This window comes from Schistocerca piceifrons, chromosome 5 (genome assembly GCF_021461385.2).
Source record: "Schistocerca piceifrons isolate TAMUIC-IGC-003096 chromosome 5, iqSchPice1.1, whole genome shotgun sequence".
NCBI lineage: Eukaryota > Metazoa > Arthropoda > Insecta > Orthoptera > Acrididae > Schistocerca > Schistocerca piceifrons.
The window spans coordinates 281146980-281174547 of record NC_060142.1 but is presented as its reverse complement, the minus strand read 5'-3'; the positions used below and the strand labels follow the sequence as shown (position 1 = coordinate 281174547).

At 39.9% G+C, this 27568-nt stretch overlaps 1 protein-coding gene across 3 annotated transcripts in view; it reads right to left on the bottom strand.

Moving 5' to 3' along the window:
* Positions 1–19437: 19437 nt before the first annotated feature.
* LOC124798379 overlaps positions 19438–27568 on the bottom strand; it is a 172605-nt gene continuing 164474 nt past the window's right edge. Inside the window, exons 12-13 of one of the 3 annotated variants that reach the window (XM_047261751.1) lie at positions 22473–22808; positions 19438–19662 (exon numbers count right to left, since the gene is read on the bottom strand). In XM_047261751.1, coding sequence (XP_047117707.1) covers positions 22502–22808 — 307 coding nt within the window. In that variant the 3' untranslated portion in view covers positions 19438–19662; positions 22473–22501. The remainder of the gene's footprint in view (positions 19663–22472; positions 22809–27568) is intronic. The other 2 variants (XM_047261750.1, XM_047261752.1) reach the window with 2 other exon arrangements.

The window sequence follows — 27568 nt, the reverse complement described above, 5'->3', positions numbered from 1 at the left end:
ATGTTCCCCAATACACCATCTTCTTTGTCCTTGTGCCTGTAGATGAATGTTTGTAATATTGCAATTGATAGCATTTAAATGGGAAAATAATAAAGACAGCTGAGTGGCAAAAAATGAAGGGAGTAATATGTGTGTAAATTTTCCTCTGCGAAACTAGGTAGATATCATAAACATTTGTTACTCTTACAGAAATAGCTTTCCATTCTAGTCATACTGTTACGGAAATAGTTTTCTGCAGCAATCATTTAGTAGGTGTTGCCCAGTTCAACCCATTCCAAAAAACAGACAAATAAGAAATCAAATGTGAATGTGGTCAACCAAAATGTGCTGACCTTAAGGTTTGCTGAAATGTTCATTGATGCCACTCTCAATTGTGTTCCCACATGGCTTGATAATGAAGATATGTAATTACAACAGGACACTACTTCTGTTCCCCAATCTCAGTCCAACCATAAGCCAAAACTACAGAACTAAGTAATCATCCTTGGGGACAGCCATGATTGCAGCATTTCTTTCCACATACTTGCAACATGTTAATGTGCCTGCAGCAGCATTTATTAAGCATGGTGTGTCACTTGCAGGAATTAATAAACTTACAGAACTGTCAGAAACAGGTAAGTTGTCTTCCAATGATTTCATTGTACTTTTTGGAGACTCACATGATGATTATAAGAATGAAATCTCCATAGCCACTCAGGATTTGAAGCAATGTTAGGGTATGCTGACACACACCAATGTCCTGGTTTTCAATATTCCACACTGCTATGATCTGCCATGGTAGTCCTCTGTTAACCAACAGTTCGAAAATATACGTAAACATTTAAAAAATGTTAGCATGGCAAATGTAAATTAACTGTAGGCAGATTTCATACTTGCCGCGATTCACATTTAAATGAACTGAGTATATTCTAGTAACCAAGCAAGTGCTTTAGATAATAGTAAACAAGCTTCACATACTAAATACTCAGAAAGTAATGTTAGGTTTGGATCAACAATCTCACCAATAATCTCTTTTAGGTTAAATGTGGAGACTGACAGTGTTGACAAAGTTCAAAGTGAACTGCGTTCAAACAGGACAATCTCCTTCCCTCTATCTTGTAAACTTCAAGGTACTTTAGCATGTCTACATCAGATCTTAATGTTGAACTAGGAGAAAGCAAAAATTCTGTTCCATGTAGTAATGAACAGTGGCTAAATGAGAATGAACCACACATATATCTCAGTAATGCTCTTTCAGCAAAATGCCCTAATCTTGACATTAGTAATTTCTGCACTTAGAGTGTATTTGAGGCAGCTGCTATATTATTACCTGGTCCCAAACTAATTGTAGTGCCTATGTACTGTACCTCTGACAGCAACACTGATGTGTGTACAGAGGTATTAGATAGAAAAATCTCCCACTTGCAAAAATACAATCAAAATTAAATTTTACTCTTTCGGGTTATTAATATTGACATCAGGGTTACAACATCCTCGGGTCACACAATATGTTATGTGCAAGTAACAAGCCACTTATGCCTGGATAATGTTATAATAAATATAGAAAGGAATGTTTGTGACAAAGGGATTTTTAATACTGCAAATCTATCAGATCATGAAGGGACATGGTTAAAACTGATGATAAAAAAAATTCCACAGAGCAATGTGTATGATGCATCTACTTTAGAATTGTTTATGATATGCATATCACTACTTCCAAATTACAGTTGTGTGTGATAGAATAGTTCAGCTTCCCGTCTCTATTCACAAATGTTGATGAGGCTTTGGCAGCTTTGTCAATCTAGCATCTAAGAACCTGATAGAGTAAAATAAATACTTTTTGTTCCACCATTCTCTTAGCTGTACTTTCTGATACATGGACAATGGAAAACAAGCAAAAGTAATATACAACTTTACTTTGATGGTTCACACCTGACCTCAAAAAATTAAGAACACAGTTTGTCAATCTCTGTAACAGATCAAAATACAGTGAAGAAGACTGACTTCAGTACCTTCATCTAAAGAAGAGGTACGTATGAGAAATTATAAAACAGAAATGAATGGCACATGATAACTATATTCAGAAATCACAAAACAAATGTAAGGCTGCTTGGACCAGTGGCAGGTACAGAAAAACCTCGAGGAGGGGGCACTAAATATATCTAAAGCTGCCTTTACCTTTACTGTAATAACAAGTAATCAAGTCACTTGATACTTAATACTTCTTAATCAACTGCTCACACTCACTCTTGACTAATCTTCACACTTGCACTTGGACTTTTCTTATTCAGTCTTAATATTTCTGCTTCTGAATATAAACTAGCTTCCTATTCAGCGAATAGTCCATATTTATAACGCTACGTATTGAAGGTTCTCTGCACAAGAAAACAATAGAATATTCGCAACTTTTCTCAAACAAATGCCAGACAGAATAACGTATCGAGATCACTAGAATGTCTACGACTTTTCTCGTAGGTGTGTATTAGCCATCTATGTGCCAGACAGAAATGTATAAAATTCGATGACGTGAACGTGCATGCTACATGGGAAAGTACAACCACTTGATAACTCTATTCATTTGAGTCAACTGATGAAAGAAACTAACAAATAGTATGTGGGCTGACTGGCAGGGGCGGCGCGGGTGGCCCCGCAAACAGGGGTGTGCACTCCCCATATGTATCCACCACTGGCTTGGAGGGTTATCAAGTTGGAACTGGGAAATACTAACAGAACCACTTTTGATACTGCTACTAATATCACACATGATGAAATGAATAATTTCTTTATTAATTCCTTTTACAAACAACACCCAGCTTAAAAAGTGATGTCTATAAATCAGGCATTAATAAACATCTAGAAGCAACAAAGTTATTCAAGCCGTGCAACAAACCTGAAACATCTACATTCAGGCAGGCACAAGTTGCTGTCACTGGCATTGCAGTAGCTATAACAAAATTCAGCAACTCAGAATCAGAAGTCTTGTGTGGTCTGTCAAATTTTGTTGTTAGCAAGATGGAGAACATCATACTGCAAACACATTGAAGACCAGTAAATTAGATTTTTGTGAGTTGCTCTTTTCCAGCCTGCTTAAAGATAGCAGTCAGGAGACAAGTCATGTGTTGATAAATATTATCCCATTTCTCTTGTACCAATACTTTCAAAAATAGTGTAACATTGCATGTATCAACAAATTTACAGACATGTCACCTGCAAGGGAAAACTCAGTACAAGGATTCTGTGAAAATTCATCTACACTGAAAGCTGTTGAAAATGTTTCAACAGTACTCACTGCCTTTGAAGCAAAGTCATCTCTTGATGCCCTACTGAGCAATGCATTTGACTCGTTGAGTCATTGAATTCTAATGGATAAACATAGGTGCTATGGCAATCGAGATCCAACACTCACTCTTACCGAAATGTATCTTGACAGTTGGACACAGAAGGTACACTCCTCAAAAGCGACTTCTAATCAAGCTGCGGACCTATGGGGTATCGTCTCAGTTGTGCGACTGGATTCGTGATTTCCTGTCAGGAAGGTCGCAGTTCGTAGTAATAGACGGCAAATCATCGAGTAAAACTGAAGTGATATCAGGTGTTCCCCAGGGAAGCATCCTGGGACTTCTGCTGTTCCTGATCTATATAGATGACCTGGGTGACAATCTGAGCAGTTCTCTTAGGTTGTTCACAGATGATGCTGTAATTTACCGTCTAGTAAGGTCATCCGAAGACCAATATCAATTGCAAAGTGATTTAGAAAAGATTGCTTTATGGTGTGGCAGGTGGCAGTTGACGCTAAATAACGAAAAGTGTGAGGTGATCAACATGAGTTCCGAAAGAAATCCGTTGGAATTTGATTACTCGATAAATAGTACAATTCTCAAGGCTGTCAATTCAACTAAGTACCTGGGTGTAAAAATTACGAACAACTTCAGTTGGAAAGACCACATAGATAATATTGTGGGGAAGGCGAGCCAAAGGTTGTGTTTCATTGGTAGGACACTTAGAAGATGCAACAAGTCGACTAAAGAGACAGTTTACACTACACTCGTTCGTCCTCTGTTAGAATATTGCTGCGCGGTGTGGGATCCTTACCAGGTGGGATTGATGGAGGACATCGAAAGGGTGCAAAAAAGGGCAGCTCATTTTTTATTATCACGTAATAGGGGAGAGAGTGTGGCAGATATGATACGCGAGTTGGGATGGAAGTCATTAAAGCAAAGACGTTTTTCATCGCGGTGAGATCTATTTACAAAATTTCAGTCACCAACTTTCTCTTCCGAATGCAAAAATATTTTGTTGAGCCCAACCTACATAGGTAAGAATGATCATCAAAATAAAATAAGAGAAATCACAGCTTGAATAGAAAGGTTTAGGTGTTCATTTTTCCCGTGCGCTGTTCGGGAGTGGAATGGTAGGGAGATAGTATGTTTGTGGTTCGATGAACCCTCTGCCAAGCATTTAAATGTGAATTGCAGAGTAATCATGTAGATGTAATGATATGATATGATATGTGCTCGAGGTTCCTAGATGTTTCAAAAGGTGTGCCTCATGGTTCTGTGCTGGGACATATGATGTTTGTAATGTATAATTATGACCTACCTAATATCATGCCATGGAAATCAGTTCTGTATGCTGATGATACAACTTTCACTGCAAATGAAATGACATAGGGGACCTAAAGGAATAAAGCACAGCTGACAGAAGCATTTTGAGTATTTGTTTTAAAAACAGTAATCAACTGTAAGCCAAAATAAAACAAAATGTAATTTTTGTTTATGCAAAACCAACAGCAAATTGTATGTCAATTAAACTCCTAGATGTACAAATTAACTTGGAATCTCCATACAGGTTCTTTATGTACTTATATACCTGTTACATAAGAGCATGTGTGAATGAAAACATATGCATACTGCATTGGGCCAGCTCCACTGGGGCAAAAAGAGTTTTTATGTGGCAGAAAAAGACTATCAGATGTGTAGCGAGTGTTTTGAAAATCAATATACCTGTAGGCTGCTGGGCATTATGACAGACCCATCATCATTATTTATATTTACTGTAGTTGCCCAGACTACACACAATAAAATCAAGAGAGCTACAAATTAAAACAATCAGTCCATTGTCACAAAGAAAAGATTGACCAAAGCATTACAACACTGAATAAGACTCACAATAGCTAAACGTACGTTTGAGTAAAACTGTTCAATGCACTGCTCCCAGAAGAACACACTATCCCATTTAAAACCTTCAGGAATGTTCTACAAAACTTGCTTTAAAAGGCTTTCTTTTGCTGTAGAGGGATATTTTTGACTGCAAAAGAAGATCTAAAACTTTAACTTGTATGTTTGTGTGCATATCTACGTGATTTGATTGATATCTTTATTATCATTATTGTTATATGTATCATTACATATTATTCAGTTTGTACAAACTATTAACATCAAAAGCATGCAAAATGCTTGAAAATGAAATTAAAAAAAAAAGAGTTGTCCTCAGCAGTGTAATGTCTGACAGACTATATTAATCAGCCAAGGTCACCAGTTAGATGACCATAACTCTGCAGAATGAGCTCTTAGTTTGGGAACACAGATTCTGTCTGTCTGACAGCCTGGTGAAACGTTCGTACCATTCTGGAAGATGTGTCAACTGTAAATGTGTGGCTAAAAGAGTTGCTGGTGGTGTTGATTATAAGCAAAGTGAGAGCCCAAAACCTGATGTTAGCACATAGCTTACTCCTCTGAAGTAGCACCATCGTGATCGACCGAGCTTTATGTCCTCATCTAGTGGATGGTACACTGAATAGTGTCACATGCCCTCACTTTATGAGATGCTCAAAAGATGTTATGGATATAAGTGAGGAGATTGATACACCAACCTGCTGCTGAGAATTTTATGTTATCACTTCTCCTTCCCTTGATACCTAACTACTGACAATCAAAATGTCTTACATCACCATGATTCAAAGCAGTTATTTGGGGGGGTCGAAGACCAATCAGATAGTGTTAGAAGTATGTCTCTGTGTTGTTCATACCATCCTCCAAGAGAATCTCAGATATTATGACTTCAGAGATCCTGATGAAAAACGATTCTAGATCCTGATGAAAAACGATTCTACAGTGTGTACACGCGGACAAGAAAAAAAAGTTCCCGGATTTTCTGGTTAAAAAAGACCTTTTCCCCACGTGAAAATACACTTCTTCAAAGGTGAGAAATACACTTTTTCCTTGGTAGGTGACAGTATACTTTCCCTCAGAGCTGTAAAAATATCAATCCTTTGAATGGTAAAGGTTTTATACACCAGTGTGGAACTTCCCGGCACTTCAGACAACAAAAATAGTCTTGGAAAGATCTATGATGTGCAGCAACATTTACCATGCATGTTTCCATATTCGTATTACGAAAGTACAGATTCGAATTCCACGAAACCCAGCACGTTAATTTCGGAAGCATTGAAATCGAGATTGAAATGCGTTTTTGTAAGCCAATCATAGCTCGTCGTGTGATCTCGCCAGCCAATGACAGCAGATATTCAGAGCATAGGACACGTGATGTGGTCAGCCAATAACAACATCACTGTTAAGTAGCGTGAACACACAAATAGGAAAAGTTAATGGTTTAAATTAATGTAGTGTAGCTACAAGAAAGCTAAGCTCTCAACTATAATATTGGTCTCTTTGTATGTGTTACACTTTAAGATACATCACACAACTGTGCCAGTAAAATATTAAATAATGCCAATGTCTGGTCTTCTGGGCTCGAAATTCTTTAAAGTGACTGGTCTTCAATGTTTTAAGTGAGAGTCAAAAGTTCTGTAATTTAAGAAATTCATTGCACATTCTCAGAAGTAGCATAATTCATCTTGCACGTAAGTAAATTTACTTTAAAAGTAACGCCTTTCAAAACGTCATTCACAATATTTTCCCGCGAAATGTTGAATTAGGCTAGTTTCAGCAGCTACGATGACGTTGTAAGTGTGTGTGTGTGTGTGTGTGAATTGAACATCAGAGGACACTGGGGCATCGGAATTTTTTAAACCCTACTAAAATGCATAATTCAGTTTAAAGTGCACGTTCGTACGTTCAGATTCACAATGAAGTAGGCGCTTTTCGGCATGCAAATTTTTTTGGAGTATCAGTATTTTATTATCTCATTTTGGGTTCTTCAGTATGGCATAATGAAACACGTGCCAGAAGATGAAAAATGTGCATTTGAAATTCATGGGACAGTTGAAACTAGCCAAGCGTGGAATGAAACATTTCGTTTCTAATAAATTGACTACCTCTGCAGAAAAGATTAATAAACGTCGCATTTGTTTAGCAAACCCACAAAAACAGCTTCATCATTTTGCAAGGCAATTAATGAATATGAAAACAAACTAATAACATATTTTAGCCTTCTGTAATAATGTGAATGTACTGTAATTCACTTGACGGCTCTAGCCACAAGTATCCATTTTGTTTTCATTTGACGTGATAACTGTAAATGAGGAGAAAAGAGCAAAATCACTAAACGTAAACACGGCTCACGTGGAAACTCCCCACTACAACCCAGACTGCTCTGAGCATGGGCGAATGTGACAGCTTTGACCCGCCAGAAAAATTTTTCCCGGTAGCATTTGGCTACTTGTTACTACTGCTGATACAGGCAACAGCCTTCCAGCAGCCGTTAGTGGGGAAAGGCACTGCCCATACCGAACTCAACCGGGCATTCGTGTGACCCTACTGGCAACGGCTCAAACGAACTTAATGTAAACAGTTGTGATGTCACGGTCATCGGCAGCAGTTTATTGTTATGAAATATTTCATAGTCTTCAGTGCTTTTTACACATTTTGCTGTTTATCAGTCAAAATTTAAAAAAAAACTGGACTAAAATAGTGAAAAATTCCCAGAATTCTAAAAAGTTCCCAGTTTTCTCTTGCATGAAAACCTTCCAGGGGCACGTACACTCTGTTCTATCTACTTAAAATAATAGTGTTTCACATTGAGAAACCAAAGGGTGTACACGAAAACGCATATTCAGAATGGCGAATAATCATTACAGGTGTGCCGTAAAGATTGATATTGGGTCCACTCATGTTCTTGTTACATATAAATTATTTCCCATCGTATATCCAAGAAGCTGAAATAATTCTCTCTGTAGAGGATGCAAATATAAACCTCATGTTTTAAGCCTAGTTTACACGACAACATTGGGTTGCGCCACTCGTTGCGTGGAATGAGTTGCACGCAATGGTTTCATATTTGACTGTATACACGGCGAAACCAGTGTATACTCCAGTTTCGTCGTTTTGTGGGTCCTTGACTCGTCTCTAAAATGAAAGTTTTTGGCAGCTGCACATCGCACGAGATGTAAGGGAGTTAAAAGTTTGCTGCGTGGAATCGGTGCATTAGAAAAAAATAAGAAACGTGTTTCGATTCGTGACTGGATGAAGAAAAGACGTTAGCTCGGTTGATCAGCATTCTTCCTGAAATAATTTATAACGGAAGATCACAGAAGTTCTTTTAATTAACTTAGAATGTCGCCAGAACTGTTAAGGTTTCTTCTAAAGAGAGTTAATTATGCGATAAGGAATAAAGGTACTGTAATGCATGAAGCAATATCACCAGAACTGAAATTATACAGGGTGAGTCACCTAATATTACCGCTGGATATATTTCGTAAACCACATCAAATACTGACGAATCGATTCCACAGACCGAACGTGAGGAGGGGGGCTGTGTAATTGGTTAATACAAACCATAAAAAAATGCACGGAAGTATGTTTTTTAACACAAACCTACGTTTTTTAAATGGAACTCCGTTAGTTTTGTTAGCACATCTGAACATACACTCCTGGAAATGGAAAAAAGAACACATTGACACCGGTGTGTCAGACCCACCATATTTGCTCCGGACACTGCGAGAGGGCTGTACAAGCAATGATCACACGCACGGCACAGCGGACACACCAGGAACCGCGGTGTTGGCCGTCGAATGGCGCTAGTTGCGCAGCATTTGTGCACCGCCGCCGTCAGTGTCAGCCAGTTTGCCGTGGCATACGGAGCTCCATCGCAGTCTTTAACACTGGTAGCATGCCGCGACAGCGTGGACGTGAACCGTATGTGCAGTTGACGGACTTTGAGCGAGGGCGTATAGTGGGCATGCGGGAGGCCGGGTGGACGTACCGCCGAATTGCTCAACACGTGGGGCGGGAGGTCTCCACAGTACATCGATGTTGTCGCCAGTGGTCGGCGGAAGGTGCACGTGCCCGTCGACCTGGGACCGGACCGCAGCGACGCACGGATGCACGCCAAGACCGTAGGATCCTACGCAGTGCCGTAGGGGACCGCACCGCCACTTCCCAGCAAATTAGGGACACTGTTGCTCCTGGGGTATCGGCGAGGACCATTCGCAACCGTCTCCATGAAGCTGGGCAACGGTCCCGCGCACCGTTAGGCCGTCTTCCGCTCACGCCCCAACATCGTGCAGCCCGCCTCCAGTGGTGTCGCGACAGGCGTGAATGGAGGGACGAACGGAGACGTGTCGTCTTCAGCGATGAGAGTCGCTTCTGCCTTGGTGCCAATGATGGTCGTATGCGTGTTTGGCGCCGTGCAGGTGAGCGCCACAATCAGGACTGCATACGACCGAGGCACACAGGGCGAACACCCGGCATCATGGTGTGGGGAGCGATCTCCTAAACTGGCCGTACACCACTGGTGATCGTCGAGGGGACACTGAATAGTGCACGGTACATCCAAACCGTCATCGAACCCATCGTTCTACCATTCCTAGACCGGCAAGGGAACTTGCTGTTCCAACAGGACAATGCACGTCCGCATGTATCCCGTGCCACCCAACGTGCTCTAGAAGGTGTAAGTCAACTACCCTGGCCAGCAAGATCTCCAGATCTGTCCCCCATTGAGCATGTTTGGGACTGGATGAAGCGTCGTCTCACGCGGTCTGCACGTCCAGCACGAACGCTGGTCCAACCGAGGCGCCAGGTGGAAATGGCATGGCAAGCCGTGTCACAGGACTACATCCAGCATCTCTACGATCGTCTCCATGGGAGAATAGCAGCCTGCATTGCTGCGAAAGGTGGATATACACTGTACTAGTGCCGACATTGTGCATGCTCTGTTGCCTGTGTCTATGTGCCTGTGGTTCTGTCAGTGTGATCATGTGATGTATCTGACCCCAGGAATGTGTCAATAAAGTTTCCCCTTCCTGGGACAATGAATTCACGGTGTTCTTATTTCAATTTCCAGGAGTGTATAAAGAAATACGTAATCAGTGCCGTTTGTTGCATTGTAAAATGTTAATTACATCCGGAGATATTGTAACCTAAAGTTGACGCTTGAGTACCACTCCTCCACTGTTCGATCGTGTGTATCGGAGAGCACCGAATTACGTAGGGATCCAAAGGGAACGGTGATGGACCTTAGGTACAGAAGAGACTGGAACAGCACATTACGTCCACATGCTAACACCTTTTTATTGGTCTTTTTCACTGACGCACATGTACATTACCATGAGGGGTGAGGTACACGTACACACGTGGTTTCCGTTTTCAATTACGGAGTGGAATAGAGTGTGTCCCGACATGTCAGGCCAATAGATGTTCAATGTGGTGGCCATCATTTGCTGCACACAATTGCAATCTCTGGCGTAATGAATGTCGTACACGCCTCAGTACATCTGGTGTAATGTCGCCGCAGGCTTCCACAATACGTTGTTTCATATCCTCTGGGGTTGTAGGCACATCACGGTACACATTCTCCTTTAACGTACCCCACAGAAAGAAGTCCAGAGGTGTAAGATCAGGAGAACGGGCTGGCCAATTTATGCGTCCTCCACGTCCTATGAAACGCCCGTCAAACATCCTGTCAAGGGTCAGCCTAGTGTTAATTGCGGAATGTGCAGGTACACCATCATGCTGATACCACATACGTCGACGCGTTTCCAGTGGAACATTTTCGAGCAACGTTGGCAGATCATTCTGTAGAAACGCAATGTATGTTGCAGCTGTTTGGGCCCCTGCAATGAAGTGAGGACGAATGAGGTGGTCGCCAATGATTCCGCACCATACACAGTCGCTATCGCTCTGCCTGTCTGAGCCAGCGAGGATTGTCCACGGACCAGTAATGCATGTTCCGTAGATTCACTGCCCCGTGGTTTGTGAAACCCGCTTCATCGGTAAACAGGTAGAACTGCAACGCATTCTCTGTTAATGCCCATTGACAGAATTGCACTCGATGATTAAAGTCATCACCATGTAATTGCTGATGTAGCGGCACATGAAACGGGTGAAAGCGGTGACGATGCAGTATGCGCATGACACTACTTTGACTCAGTCCACCGGCTCTCGCAATGTCCCGTGTACTCATGTGTGGGTTCATGGCAACAGCAGCTAACACACCAACTACACCCGCTTCTCCTGTGACGGGCCTGTTACGGACCCATTTGCGTGCTACGACCATACCTGTTGCATACAGTTGGTGGTAGATGTTTTGCATTGTGCGGCATGTTGGATGCTCTCTGTCCGGGTCCCGTTCTGCATACACCCTGCAGGCTTCAGCTGCATTTCGTCGACACTTGCCATAGATGAGTATCATCTCCGCCTTTTCAGAGTTCGAATACACCATAGTCACAGTTCCTACAACACCACACTATCACAGACGTCTGGCAACACGGTATACTACAGTTGGTCTGCGTGCGGAGACGAATGCAGAATAGCAATAGCAGCAAGCGCTACATGCGGACACTGCGACAGCTAGACCAAACCACAACAGTGCACTACAACCACACTCGTAAACACAGTCGTCATCGTAAACATGTCCCTGCAGATGCTGCTCGCCGACCGTGGCCCGTGTTTGTTACAACACGCAACTGAACGTCGGAGGTTTCAAGCATAAACTTTAGGTTACAATATCTCCGGATGTAATTAACATTTTACAATGCAACAAACGGCACTGATTACGTATTTGTTTATATGTTCAGAGGTGCTAACAAAACTAACGTGGTTCCATTTAGAAAAACGTAGGTTTGTGTTAAAAAAAATACTTCCGTGCATTTTTGTATGGTTTGTATTAAAAAATTACACTAGCCCTTCTCCTCGTGTTCTGTCTGTGGAATCGGTTCGTCAGTATTTGATGTGATTTACGAAATATATCCAGCGGTAACGTTAGGTGACTCACCCTGTATACCATACTGCATGCGTTACAATCGAGAACACTCGCCATGTTATAAGATACGGTTTTAGTTGGTGATGACGCTATTTCATTAACTCCAAAAATTATTAACATTTACAGAAATAATTATTGACATTAGCAACAATAATTATTCAAAGCAGGCCGCATTAAGAAGAGAATTGTTTTGCAAACTACTCTCTTGGAGATAGATCTGTACAGCGGCACTATTTCAAAATTCTAACATATGTGAATGGGAAGCACTGCAGCGACGTTTTAAACAGACGAATATTGAATAAACAATGCAGCTTCTTGAATTTGTATAGCCTTCCCTCCTGCCAACAATATTCCTTAACAAAGAATTGGCCAACTCGAACGATGGGATTTTAGTCTTGTAGACGACAGCATTGCCACAGCTAGAGTTACACTTGCTTGTATTTTTCTTAATTCTGTTGTATATGTGCTCCTAACTCAATAAATTTTGCCCTGCAGCTCAGTATTGTCAAACCATCTATGTTATGATTGCACATCACGGTCTCAGCAGCAGCAGTATGTTGCTTATTTTTGTAATCAACATCACTGAAATCCCACAAACACCTATGCAAAGCATAGATACCCAAAAAACGAACATTATTTTCCGTTCCCCACTTCGTATTTCAGTTTGTCGAAACTACAAACACACACAACCTCAAAACTCATGCAATTAATGTCGCCAAAGTTGGAACACGCCAACAGTGTTTAGTTTCACCAACGAGTTGTGCAAACGCACATTGCGCGTGCGCAGTGACCGGTAGCGCAGTCACCTGCAACCTAATGTCGTCGTGTAAACTAGGCTTTAGAGTGCTCAGCAAATTTTTACTTTCAAAAAAGATGGACAAAGAATTTGCACTAAATTTTTCTGAGAAATGGAATAAAGTGCAACATCACAGCCTTCTCTTCAGCTGACCTATATAGGCCTGAAAAAAGCAGTATTCCTATTCTTCAGCTGACCTACACAAGTCAATTGAAGAGTAGGTTTGAAACAAGTGATATACGTAACATTACGTTTGAAATATGTATGTACATGATATACGTCCAATTTTTCTCTGTACTACATTCCTGGTTAAATGTCGATGGCGTTCTCTTGGGTAAAATATTCCGGAGGTCCGCAGGTAGGGACTACTCAGGAGAAACAAAAATGGCGTTCTGCGTATCGGAGTGTGGAATATCAGATCCCTTATTTGGGCAGGTAGGTTAGAAAATTTAAAAAGAGAAATGTATAGGTTAAAGTTAGATATAGTGGGAATTAGTGAAGTTTGGTGGCAGGATGAACAAGACTACTGGTCAGGTGAATGTAGGGTTATAAATACAAAATCAAATAGGGGTAATGCAGGAGTAGTTTAAATAATGAACAGAAAAATAGGAGAGCAGGTAAGCTACTACGAACAGCACAGTGAACGCATTAATGTAGCTATAGACACGAAGCCCACGTCTACCACAGTAGTACAAGTTTATATGTCAAATAGCTCCGCAGATGAGGAAGAGATTGAAGACGTATGATGAGATAAATGAAATCATTCGGATAGTGAGGGAAAACAAAAATTTAATAGTCATGAGTGACTGGAACTTGATAGTAGGAAAAGGAAGAGAAGGAAACATAGTAGGTGAATATGGAATGGGAGTAAGGAATGAAAGAGGAAGCCGAAGCCGCCTGATAGAGTTCTGCACAGAGCATAACTTAATCATACTCAACACTTGGTTCAAGAATCATGAAAGAATGTTGCATACGTGGAAGAGGGCTGGAGACACTGGATGGTTTCAGATACATTATATAATGGTGAGATACAGATTTAGGAACCACGTTTTAAATTGTAAGACATTTCCAGGGGTGGATGTGGACTCTGACCACAATCTATTGGTTATGAACGGTAGATTAAAACTGAAGAAACTGCAAAAAGGTGGGAATTTAAGGAGCTGGGTCCTGGATAAACTGAAAGAACCAGAGGTTGTACAGAGTTTCAGGGAGAGCATAACGGAACAATTGACAAGAACAGGGGAAAGAAATACCGTAAAAGCAGAATGGGTAGCTTTGAGAGATGAAATAGTAAAGGCAGCAGAGGATCAAGTGGGTAAAAAGATGACGGCCAGTAGAAATCCTTGGGTAACAGAAGAGATATTGAATTTAATAGATGAAAGGAGAAAATAAAAAAATGCAGTAAATGAAACAGGCAAAAAGGAATACAAATGTCTGAAAAATGAGATCAACAGAAAGTGCAAAATGGCTAAGCAGGGCTGGTTACAGGACAAATGTCAGGATGTAGAGGCATATATCACTGGGAGTAAGATCGATACTGTCTACAAGAAAATTAGAGAGACCTGTGGAGAAAAGAGAACCACTTGTATGAATATCAAGAGCTCAGTTGGAAAACCAGTTCTAAGCAAAGAAGGGAAAGCAGAAAGATGGAAGGAGTATATAGAGGGTCTATACAAGAGCGTTGTACTTGAGGGCAATATTATGGAAATGGAAGAGGGCAGAGATGAAGATGAGATGGGAGATATGATACTGTGTGAAGAGTTTGGCAGAGCACTGGAAGACCTACGTCGAAAGAAGGCCCTGGGAGTAGACAATGTTCTACTAGAACTACTGATAGCCTTGGGAGAGGCAGCCCTGACAAAGCTCTACCATATGGTGAGCAAGATGGGTGAAATACCCCCAGACTTCAAGAAGAATATAATCATTCCAAACCCAAAGAAAGCAGGTGTTGACAGGTGTGAAAATTACCGAACTATCAGCTTAGTAAGTCATGGCTCCAAAATACTGACACAAATTATTTACAGACAAATGGAAAAACTGGTGGAAGCTGAACTCGAGGAATATCAGTTCAATTCCGGATAAAAGTTGGAACACGTGAGGCAACACTGAACCTACGACTTATCTTAGAAGAAAGATTAAGGAAAGGCAAACTTACGTTCCTAGCATTTGTAGAGTTAGAGAAAGCTTTTGACAATGTTGACTGAAATACTCTCTTTCAAATTATGAAGGTGGCAGGGGTCAAACACAGGGAGTGAAAGGCTATTTACAATTTGTACAGAAACCAGATGGTAGTTATAAGGGGCTAGGGGCATGAAAGGGAAGCAGTGGTTGGGAAGGGAGTATGACAGGGTTGTGGCCTATCCCTGATGTTACTGAGCAAGCAGTAAAGGAAACAAAAGAAAAATTTGGGGTACGAATTAAAATCCAGGGAGAAGAAATAAAAACTTAAAAGCTTTGAAGATGACATTGAAATTCTGTCAGAGAGAGCAAAGGACTTGGAAGAGCAGTTGAATGGAATGGACAGTGTCTTGAAAGGAGGATGTAAGATGAACATAAACAAAAGCAAAACAAGGATAATGGAATGTAGTCGAATGAAATCAGGTGATTCTGAGGAAATTAGATCAGGAAATGAGACACTTGAAAGTAGTAAATGAGTTTTGTTGTTTGGGGAGCAAAATAACTGATGGTGGTCGAAGTAGAGAGGATATAAAATGTAGACTGGCAATGGCAAGGAAAGTCTTTCTGAAGAAGAGAATTTTTTTAGCGTCGAGTGTAGATTTAGGTGTCAGGAAGTCATTTCTGAAAATATTTGTATGGAAGTGAAAATGGATGAGAAATAGTTTAGACAAGAAGAAAATAGAGGCTTTCGAAATGTGGTGCTACAGATGAAGATTAGATGGATAGATCACATAACTAATGAGGAGGTACTGAACAGAATTGGGGAAAAGAGGAATTTGTGGCACAACTCGACTAGAAGAAGGGATCGGGTGGCAGGACATGTTCTGAGGCATCAAAGGATCACCAATTTAGCATTGGAGCATAGTGTAGAGGGTAACAATCATAGAGGGAGACCAAGAGATGAATACACTAAGCAGATACAGATGGATGTAGGTAACAGTAGGTACTGGGAGATGAAGAAGCTTTCACAGGATAGAGTAGCATGGAGAGCTGCATCAAACCAGTCTCTGGACTGAAGACCAGAACAACACAACTACATTCCTTTGTTTCTCAACATTTGTCTACGCTTTACAATCTTTGCAGTGCACCATCTATGGTAACATGTGATGTCATTCCTCAAAGCTGACAGTTTGTATCCCATTCTTTAGTATTCCCTTTGCATTACACATAATAGAGTTTTCAGATTAAAATGTCAAAAAGTTGACTTACTTTTCGTTTTGTCCCCCAGTAAAGTCTTATGGCATCATATTATGGTGAAACCTCTTTACTGATTAATAAAGTCTTTGTTGCACAGAAGTATGTAATAAGTGTACTACTACTCTGGAATCTCTTACAGACAGTTGGTCATAGTGCCAACGGCCGCACAGTACTATTATTCATTTACAAAGTTTGCTGTCAACAATCAGTGGCATTTTGAAAACAACAGTAATAATCCTAAATATAACAACATAAGGCGAGCTGACAAGCACTATCCACTACTCATCTTTTGAGTAGTACCACACTGTGGTAGTACAGAAATGAGTGATATATTCAGCCATACAAATCTATGTGTAAAAGACACACACAACTGCAGTCTCAGGCAACTGAAACCACACTGCGAGCAGCACCGCCAGTGCACGATAAGAGTGGTGACTGGGTGGGGGTAAGGAGGAGACTGGGGCGGGGAGGGAGAGGGATAGTATGGTGGATGTGGTGGACAGTGAAGTGCTGCAGTTTAGACAGAGGGCAAGGGAGAGGTGGGGAGGGGGGGGAGGGGAAGTAGTGGAAAGGAGAGAAATCAAATGACTGGTTATGGTGGTGAAATGATGGCTGTGTAGTGCTGGAGTGGGAACAGGGAGGGGGCTGGATGGGTGAAGACAGTGACTAACGAAGGTTGAGGCCAGGAGGGTTACGGGAACATAGAATGTATTGCAGGGTAAGTTCCCACCTGCGCAATTCAGAAAAGCTGGTGTTGGTGGGAAGGATCATCATGGGATAGTCTGTGAAGCAGTCATTGAAACGAGGGTTATCATGTTTGGCAGCGTCTTTGGCAACAGGGTGGTTCACTTGTTTCTTGACCACAGTTTTCCAGTGGCCATTCATGCAGACAGACAGTTTGTTGGTTGTCATGTCTACATGTAGTACAGTGGTTGCAGCTTAGATTGTAAATCACATGACTGGTTTCACAGGTGGCTGCCTTTGATGGGATAGGTGATGTGACCGGACTGGAGTAGGCGGTGGTAAGTATGGGACAGGTCTTGTACATAGGTCTGTTACAGGGGTATGAGCTGTGAGGTAAGGGATTGGGAGCAGGGATTGTGTGAGGATGGACGAGTATATTGAGTAGGTTCGGTGGACGGCGGAATACCACTGTAGGAACGGTGGGAAGGATAGTGGGCACGACATTTCTCATTTCAGGGCACGATGAGTGGTAATCAAAACCCTGACGGAGAATGTAATTCAGTTGCTCCAGTTCTGGATGGTACTGAGTTATGAGGGGAATGCTCCTCTTTGGCCGGGCTGTGCGACTCTGGGAGGTGGTGGGAGACTGGAGAGATAAGGTGCGGCAGATTTGTTTTTGTACAAGGCTGGGAGGATAATTACAGTCAGTGAAGGCTTCAGTGAGCCCCTCGGTATATTCCGAGAGGGACTGCTCATCACCACAGATGCGACACTGTATGGAAGGGATTTCGTGGTACGGAATGGAGCAGCTGTCGAAGTCGAGGCATTGCTGGCTGTTGATATGTTTGATACTGACAGAGGTACTGATGCAGCCATCTTTGAGGTGGAGGTCAACATAGAGGAATGTGTCTTGAAGTCAACTGGATGAAGCAAATAGGGGAGGGGTTGAGGTTCTGGATGACTATGGATAGGGTGTCCTCACCCTCAATCCAGATCACAAAGATGTCATCAAGGAATTTGAACCAGGTAATGGGTTTGGGATTCTGCGTGGTTAGGAAGGATTCCTCTAGATGGCAGGTTTTGTAAAACTTGTGTTTTCTTTGTAGTGTGGGAGGAGGCAACAATGATGTAAAAGTTGGAAGACTAGTGAATTAATCAATGAAAATGTATAAGTAAGCAAGTGAAATTATACACAATCACAGTAAGAGAAATTTTGTTGCCTGGCAGAACTTCCAGCATGTGATTGAAGGGAGGTTAATGTATGGTTTAACAAGAATGGATGAGGTTAGAAGACCACAAGCCAACCTCACCAGCAGAAGGCCATAGAAGTTCATCTTGTGTTCCAATCATCGCAGCCTCCTTCAGCTCCTATCGATTCTGCCCCTGACTATTAGCACAGAGGGTTTGGTTGGTTGATTTGGGGGAGGGGATCAAACAGTGAGGTTATCAGTCCCATCGGAGGAGGGAAGGATGAGGAAGGAAGTTGGCCATGTTTTTTTTGCAGCAACCATCATGGCATTTGCCGGAAGTCATTTAGGGAAATCATGGAAAGCCTAAATCAGGATGGCCAGACACAGGTCTGAACCACCATGCTCCTGAATGAGAGTCCAGTGTGCTAACATCTGTGCCACCATGTTCAGTAGTATAGTAGAAAGAAATGGCTTAGCTTTGGTGCACATCAACAACAACAACAGCCAATTTACAGCAGAAGTAGTGCTAGAAGTCTTCTGTTGGAAATTTAAGAGAAAGCTGAATGTGCAGTGTTTTGAGAGCACAGTATTTTTCAGTGTGTATCTTACGTTATACCTATTTAAAACATTTATTTAAGTTGCTTCCCTGTAAGTAAAACAATAAGATCTGATTAAAACAGTTCAGTTAATTTAAATTTATTACTAAGTCCTTGTGAACACCACCTTGGCCTTAACATATTATAGACACACTGTGCTCCACTGTGGCATGCACAAATCAGAACTATAGCACAATAATACTGAAAGAGTGAAGCTAATGCCAAATGAGAGAAACTGAGTCGTCATTATTTGTTGCTGTACAGAAAATGTGAGCGGTTTGGTTTTGTGTAACAACACAGCCAAGCTTTGACAGCTGACTGACAGAATTTATTAACATGACTTTACTGCTGATGCAAGCATTTTTATCAGTATCTATTTATGACATATTCAACAGTGAATTTCAACTTTCCTACAATTATTTCGCATATTTGCAATGTAACTAAGAAGTTACTACGTCTAGGTTGAGGGCCTGCATTGTAGCCCATATTGTTGAATTAATGGTCATGTTTTCCGAAATCATAACCAGAGGAAATACTGCTTTAGTACTGAGAGACCAACAAACTATTATAGTCACAACCGGTAACAGATTATTCTTTGATAATGCACAGATCTTTAACAGAGGGGCATACATTTCTACTTCCAAATAAATCACACAGGTATAGTACAAAATTTATTTCACATTATTCCTTTGCATACAAGTTTAATATACACATACAATAAATAATATAATAAAAATAGACAAATTTCTCTTTTAAATAATATACAGATTGAGAGAACTTTTTCAGCATTACACTTATTCAACAGTTTGAGCTAAAAAGCAATCCTGACCACAGGCTGTAAATTTTCATGATTTTTATAGAGCGTGGTCACTGTGTTCTGCATCTAGAAACAATATATCTCTGTTAAATTCAATTAATTTGAGTACACAAGATACACTAACACTGTTTCAAATATTCCGATTATTTAAATGCATAACTGTTTTCAGAGTTAACTTTTTCTGTGATATTATTTATTAACATAATTCAAACACAGAATTTTTCATGCACATCATTTCATGTCTTTGTAAGGCAACATTTTTAAAAAGCAAAATATACATTCAAAGATGAAACACACACTGCAGCAGAGCTTCCAGGCATATTAAACTGTCACATGAAACTGAAGCCAGATTTTTAAAGAATTGAAAAGGTATTGGCAAACAAATTATTCGCATACACCATGGTGTAGTTCACATATGAAGCCAGCTAGTGGGAAAATGTGCACCACAAATGTTTCCATCTGGCCTATACATTCCACAGTGCACTAAATATTTAGTGTTAATATTCACCCTAACACATGTGTTTTGATATGTATCTGCTTATGATAGGGTGCTCTGGGTGATGAAGGAAACTTGGAAAGTGTTATGCACAAAAAGACAGTTTGAACATAAATTTTTAAAAGTGAGCTGGAAGCAGAAAACTCATTCCAAAAAATGTGAAATACACCTCAGTGTTTCCAGTTGTTACATATAGTGTGTGTGTGTGTGTGTGTGTGTGTGTGTGTGTGTGTGTGTGTGTGTGTGTGTGATTTTCTACTTTACAGGAATACCCTTTGGCCAAAAGCAAAGGTGTGTAGCAATCTATTTGTTGTGCCTGCCCGCGACTCAACATCTCCTCTATATGGTGAGTAACACTCTGTCCTTTTCGTAATATTCTTATAAACAAGTATAATTTATATAAATAAGTATAATTTATATGAATCGTATTTTACCGAATACATCAAACAAAATCAAACAACAGTCTGGGGAAGTGCCTTCGTGAGTTGATAACTACTAATAAACACAGATCATCTTTCAAAATTTGTGTTTTGGATTATAAATTGAAATTTCAGGCAACAGCATGTTACTTTATGCACTTGTAATCTAAATGATTTCAAACACAAACTTTAAATTTTCTGTCTAGAGTGAAGAATGCCATACATGAACTAAAATCATGTAACACTGATACCAGCATTTACTTTAATCCATATTCAAGTGGAATAAGTATGCCTTCAAAATGCTACAGAACCTCCCACTGGAATGCATTTTGGTTTTTTAATGACATTGATGGTAAGTAGTCTGTAACAAAAAAGTTAAGTTTATGCACACTTGTTTGTGACGAGATCTACAGCATTTCGTGACAGATGCATTAGGCAGATATTTTACCTCTGAGATTTAACTGTTACTGACATCAAATCATGTTGCTAGTGGTATGGGTAAGTACAATGAATGAAGATTAAATTGTCTTGGTATGATTGAATCAGTTGTGAAAGACTGATTAAGTAGCATCTCCACAAATAGAATTAATGTCAAAGAAGTTTCTAAAACCTGACAGTTACAAAATTAGCAAAGTTTATAAAAAAATTACCCGATAGCATGACAACTCCAAACTGTCCAGTTTTAAATAAAGTATTTTTAAGCTACAAATTTTCCCATCTTCTAAAAATGGAATTCTTAAATGTGACCAAACATGCTTACTGTTCTGAAAGAGAGAAGTGATTGCCATTCCTGCTTGAACGTAGTCTGCACGTATGTATGCATGCATGTATAAATCTTCGCTGATGCTGTCTTTGTAACTGTGGTAACGTGTGTATGGCACAAAAAACAAAAGGGGGAGGCATGCTGAAAACATTTAATTAGAAGTACAACTGTGTATTATGTAATTTTCTTTATTTTATCTAAGGCTATAACTTTTTGCCAATTACTGTATGATGTGAGCTGTACATTTCTGTTATCTTTTACTTTTGACTTATCACACAATGCAGTTGACAAAGGATCCAACTTGATGAAATGTACTGACTGCCCTGTCATCAAGTTTATTAGGCAAAGGTTTTGGTCAAAAGGATCCCTTTGATGCACAACTGCAAACACGAAGTGAAGACTGTCACTACCATAGCTCAGAACAACAAATGTCTGCCATCGTTGGTTTCTTTAATTGCAGCACATCCAAGCGCACGAGAGTTTTGTTGTACATGGAACAAGGGAGGAGAATTCTTTACTTTAAATGCATCTGAGCTTGTCATTTTCCTTGCCTGTAATTTGGAAAACAGGAATTCTACTGAAAGGAAGAAGCTTCATCTGTTATGGTGTGCAGGTGTCAAGTATTTTAATATAAATATTCAATAATGTCAATATGGGAATGGTTAGAATAGCAAGAACACACAGTATTTTAAATTTTATTTAAGTATTTCATATTGTATGTAATAGCGATAGGCAGAGTACCAGATTTCATTATTAATAACAAACCATGAATACAGCTTTAAAAAGTCAAAGGGCTTAAACTCTTGTAACAGGTAAGGTTAATTCAAACTGTTAATATGCAATAAATGATGTTATTACTGACACAGTTAAACTAATGAAGCACTTTAATTAGTGAAGCAATGCAAATAAAGACAGGTTTGCAAGAGCACCTATTAAAATACACTGATATAATGAATTTTATAAAATTCAATAATTAATGCAAGCCAAATATGTTGTGTGTTAAATAACTGGAGCAGTGCTAATTGCAAAAGCATCTGGCATTTACAGGCAGCTCAGAAGCTTTGTTTGATCCCTTTTATTTCAGTCCTATATTGTAACAGTGCTGTGTTGAGCTTCTCTCTTTGGAATCATAATTCAAAATTGTTAGTTCTGTTCCACAAATACAACAGTCATCAGCATTCAAACAACATATAGTCACCTTTCAGGAATATTCAAGTGCAGACATCTTTATATGGAAGAATCGCCTTCATCATGTGGTGGTAGTGATCTCACCATTATTACAGCATGTGCTTCACATGTTGGTTGCATCTCCAGTGCAGAATGTGTATTTTCTGTTTGAGGTGACACTAAACTGAATGCAGTGTGATGTGTTGCTCTCCCGCCAGAATTATTTCCCGATGAACTTTGTGACTTGTTCTCTTTTGAACTTTCCATAATTACACTTAAAGCGTCTGGCCGTGGCATAATAGGAAATCTCTCAGCTTGTAAAGGTGTGCATCTTCCTGGTATTTTAAATTCTTGACTATCGGGAGGACTGTAAAAAATGTCAATATAAAGTAACAGCAACTGAAGTAATTTGTGCGATAAATTTGAAAAGTGAACATTATTATTCTCAATAGTTATCACATAGTCTAAAAAACAACAACAAACTTAACAACTGGCAAAATACCGAGAACGTAAATGTCCTACTGAATAGCTTGAAATTAAACATAATAAATGAGACAACATGCTCACTAGTGCCCTTGTGAGTGATAAGGAGTGAGTTAATTCAGGCATTTATTCGCAGGAAAGAGAAGAATGCAAATAAAGACAGAATAGTTCTGCGGTTAGAGAAGGAAAAGTAACATGTCAACCATGGCTCTGATACAACACTCCAATCATTCACCCTAAATGCTTCAAGGAAGCCTGAAACTGGATGGATCAACAAGGATTGAATTCTTTTTTTACCTGTATCTTAGTATGTGTCAACCACTGCACCAACTTGACCAGAATGGTCTCACAAGACGTAGTACAGCCCCTGTAAATGTTTGCACATTAATTTTCTGCATAATTCCTCCTACTCTGTCTTCCTCCACAAAACCTTAAAATTTTTCTGATGGGAAATAACTTGTATGATCTGCACAATTTCCTATCAACAAAGTATAATGACAACAGTATTACGAAAGTAGTCACTTGAAACTGTTAACTTCTGATGCTGGGGGTATATTTAATATGTACTTCTTGCTATTATTTGAACACTGATATTAAAAGCTTTGGCTTGTAGTTAGGAAGAATGTAAGAATTTCACATATATTCCAACTTTCACAAAAATTCTCACACATTTGTGGGTTAGATTTTGGTATCTCCATTTACATATTATGAATAAAAAAAAAACAGAAGTGGTGTAATGGTATGTGTCACATATCCACTGCTTGTATTTGTTAATTGCGTAAACTGGATGCATTTACTTCAACAAAGAATTTTGTGAATTATTTCTGATATGTGAAAACAAAGAAGAAATTTCCAACTGCCCCCTCTCTCTTTCAGCTTCTTACAAGACACTGGAACTTGAACAAAATAAATAAAATATCTTTTAAACAATGAAACACAAACAACTTTAAATAAACTGAATAATTCAGAGTCTTTGTCATACTTTCAGTTATTTTTTTCTGAATGTGCTTTACAGCCATCATCATCAGCACTGCAAGAGGGAAATAAAAACAGAATTTGGGAAACATGAAACCATAACATATGAATGGAAAACAAGTAAGCAAAAACAGCTGCATCGCATGGACAGCACCGTCACAGCTTTCGTTGATTAACTAGATACATAATACTTAAATAACGGATAAAAGATACAATTTTTTGTGCCAGTGGTTCTGGTGGACTGAATGGTGCCATGCTTTTTACAAGCAAATATTTTTAAAGAGCAAGAAAATGCCAGAAAGTGCAGCAAAAAAATTAGATCCATTTGCTACTTAGGACAAATCATTTGATTAAAGCAATCACAAATGCAAGAAAACATTGTGCAATGGTAAATTTCTGTATTATCAGCATTCAGTGTGCTCCGAATGTGGTAGCAAGAAAAATGAGCAGTGGTGCAGACAGTCCACCAGTTTGCACAGTGCTATGAAGCACCAGCTTGTGTTGATATCAGTGGGCTATGTACATGTCATTGCCTCTACAACAGTTCACAAAATAAGGACAGAGGCTAATGAAGGGAACCATACTGTAACTAGACATCACCAAAATGTATTCCAATACAGCAAATATTTAAATACACACACACACACACACACACACACACACACACACACACTCTACTGGCCATTAAAATTACTACATCAAGAAGAAATGCAGATGATGAATGGATATTCATTGAACAAATATAATATACTAGAACTGACGTGTGATTATATTTTTACGCAATTTAGGTGCATAGATCCTGAGAAATCAGTACCCAGAACAACCACATTTGGCCATAACAACGGCCTTGATACGCCTGGGCATTGAGTCAAACACAGCTTGGATGGTGTGTACAGGTACAGCTGTCCATGCAGCTTCAACACGATACCACAGTTCATGAAGAGTAGTGACAGGCATATTGTGACGAGCCAGTTGCTCGGCCACCATTGACCAGACGTTTTCAATTGGTGAGAGATGTGGAGAATGTGCTGGCCAGGGCAGCAGTCGAACATTTTCTGTATCCAGAAAGGCCCGTACAGGACCTACAACATGCGGTCGTGCATTATCCTGCTGAAATCTAGGGTTTCGCAGGGATCGAATGAAGGGTATAGCCACAGGTCGTAACACATCTGAAATGTAATGTCCACTGTTCAAAGTGCCATCAATGCGAACAAGAGGTGACCGAGACCTGTCACCAATGGCACCCCATACCATCACGCCAGGTGATACGCCAGTATGGCAATGATGAATACACACTTCCAATGTGTGTTCACCGCGATGTCACCAAATACGGATGCGACCATCATGATGCTGGATTTTTTTTTAAAAAAAAAAAAAAAACACGTTTTGCCATTCATGCACCCAGGTTCGTCGTCGAGTACACCATCGCAGGCGCTCCTGCCTGGGTAACCGCAGCCATGGTCTCCGAGCTGATAGTCCACGCTGCTGCAAACGTCGTCGAACTGTTCATGCAGATGGTTGTTGTCTTGCAAACGTCCCTATCTGTTGGCTCAGGGATCGAGACGTGGCTGCACGATCCGTTACAGCTATGCAGATAAGATGCCTATCATCTCGACTGCTAGTGATACGACACCATTGGGATCCAGCACAGCGTTCCGTATTACCCTCCTGAACCCACCGATTCCATATTCTGCTAACAGTCACTGAGTCTCGACCAACGCGAGCAGCAATGTCGCGATACGATAAACCGCAATCGCGATAGGCTACAATCCAACCTTTATCAAAGTTGGAAACGTGATGGTACACATTTCTCCTCCTTACATTAGGCATCACAAAAACATTTCACCAGGCAACACCGGTCAACTGCTATTTGTTTATGAGAAATCAGTTGGAAACTCCTCATGTTAGCACGTTGTAGGTGTCGCCACTCGTGCCAACCTTGTGTGAATGCTCTGAAAAAGCTAATCATTTGCATATCACAGCATCTTCTTCCTGTCGGTTAAATTTTGCGTCTGTAGCATGTCATCTTCGTGGTGTAGCAATTTTAATGGTCAGTAGTTTCTTCCAGCACAATAAGATTATTTTTTTTTTTTTCTTTTTTGTTAATAATATTGCAAGAATTTTATAAATTGCAGCTGGCCTAAATATTTCCGCATATTTATGACAAATAATAAAATGACAATTGCTGACCATCTTTGATAGCCACTTCCTGAGCTTATATACGTTCCTTCTGTACGCATTTTATTTATAACATTTTGTACTTCAGGGACATTTTAGATTATTGCTACTACTTCTAAGTCAGCTTCTTTTTCCATGTAATTAAACCACACTCCTTCATTATGTTTAGAAATTTACCATTGCTCAATATTTTCTTACAGTGAACTCAATTACAGTGTTTATTTTGCACATGCTCTCAAGATGTTTGGGTAAAAAAATGATCCAATTTGTTTGTTTGTTTTGGGTACATATACTCTTACACATTTGTATATTGACATCAAAGTTATAGTTTACATGGTTTACTGCATTAATCATTTAAATTAAATAAAAGAACATAAAAACAATACAACGATCTAATATTAAAATTGTGTGTCTGTTGATTTTACTAGCCTATGCTTAACTTTTACTAACTGTTTTTACATATGTATGTACAATGTGACTTGCAAGTGAAGTTTTTTTACACTTAACACACTTTACTTCACTTTTTTTATCAGTTTCTCCACATAGATGACATCTGCCTCACTTTTCACTCCAAGGATCATTTTTTTCAATGTTGTCATTTCCTCTTGGAATATGTACTCGTTTCCTCCTTTCCGTATCAATTAGCTGCTCACCAAGAGTTTCTAGGAATAGTTTTCTTTATTGTTGGGTGTTTGCTTTCCCTTTGGAGGTAAGTTGCCTTGCATAGCACCTAACAGTTATAAGCAGATATGTCAATGGTATCTGAGAACACAACAATATACTCTCTGTGTGTGTCTCTTTACTGTACAAATCATCATCATCATTATCATGACTAGTATTTCCACAGCTATTTGAAGCCTCCTCCTGGTGCCATCAATGACTCGCACTGTGATGCAGAGTGTTCTGTCCTTTGCGAAAGCAAATGTTATGTTTAAATAGGAGTCCTTGTCCGCAATAGTTTTGGTGGGATAGAATGCCTGTTTTTTCATGCAGATCCAAACTTTGTGATCTGTCTCTTCATCAGCATTTATCCTGGTGTGCAGAGGGTGAAAAAGTTGTCACAGATAATATTCTCCCCAGTCAAGCCATAATACACATCAGTTGCAACCTACCCCTTGGTTCTTTTCAGGGGTGCTACCATGTTTCCTGGTTTAAGCCTGAATATTCCATACATTACTTGTTTCACTGTAACAAAGTACCCAAAATGTGAGCCATACGTTGCTGGTTTACTAGGCACATATGGGTGGAAAGAGCAGTTTCCCCCGAATGCAACAAGTTACTCATGTACAGTAATAAACATACTGGGAATATATAATTTAGGTAATACGTCTACCCATTTCTCCCAAAAATCCCTTAGAGGTGCAACTTGTCTTGTTCTCCTTCTTGTAGTCTTGTCCCACAGTCATAAAATCAAATAACCCTTGATATCTTTTTGAATGTTTCTTGTGACATTGCAGTTCTGAAAATTGGGTGTCATTTGTATACATCATA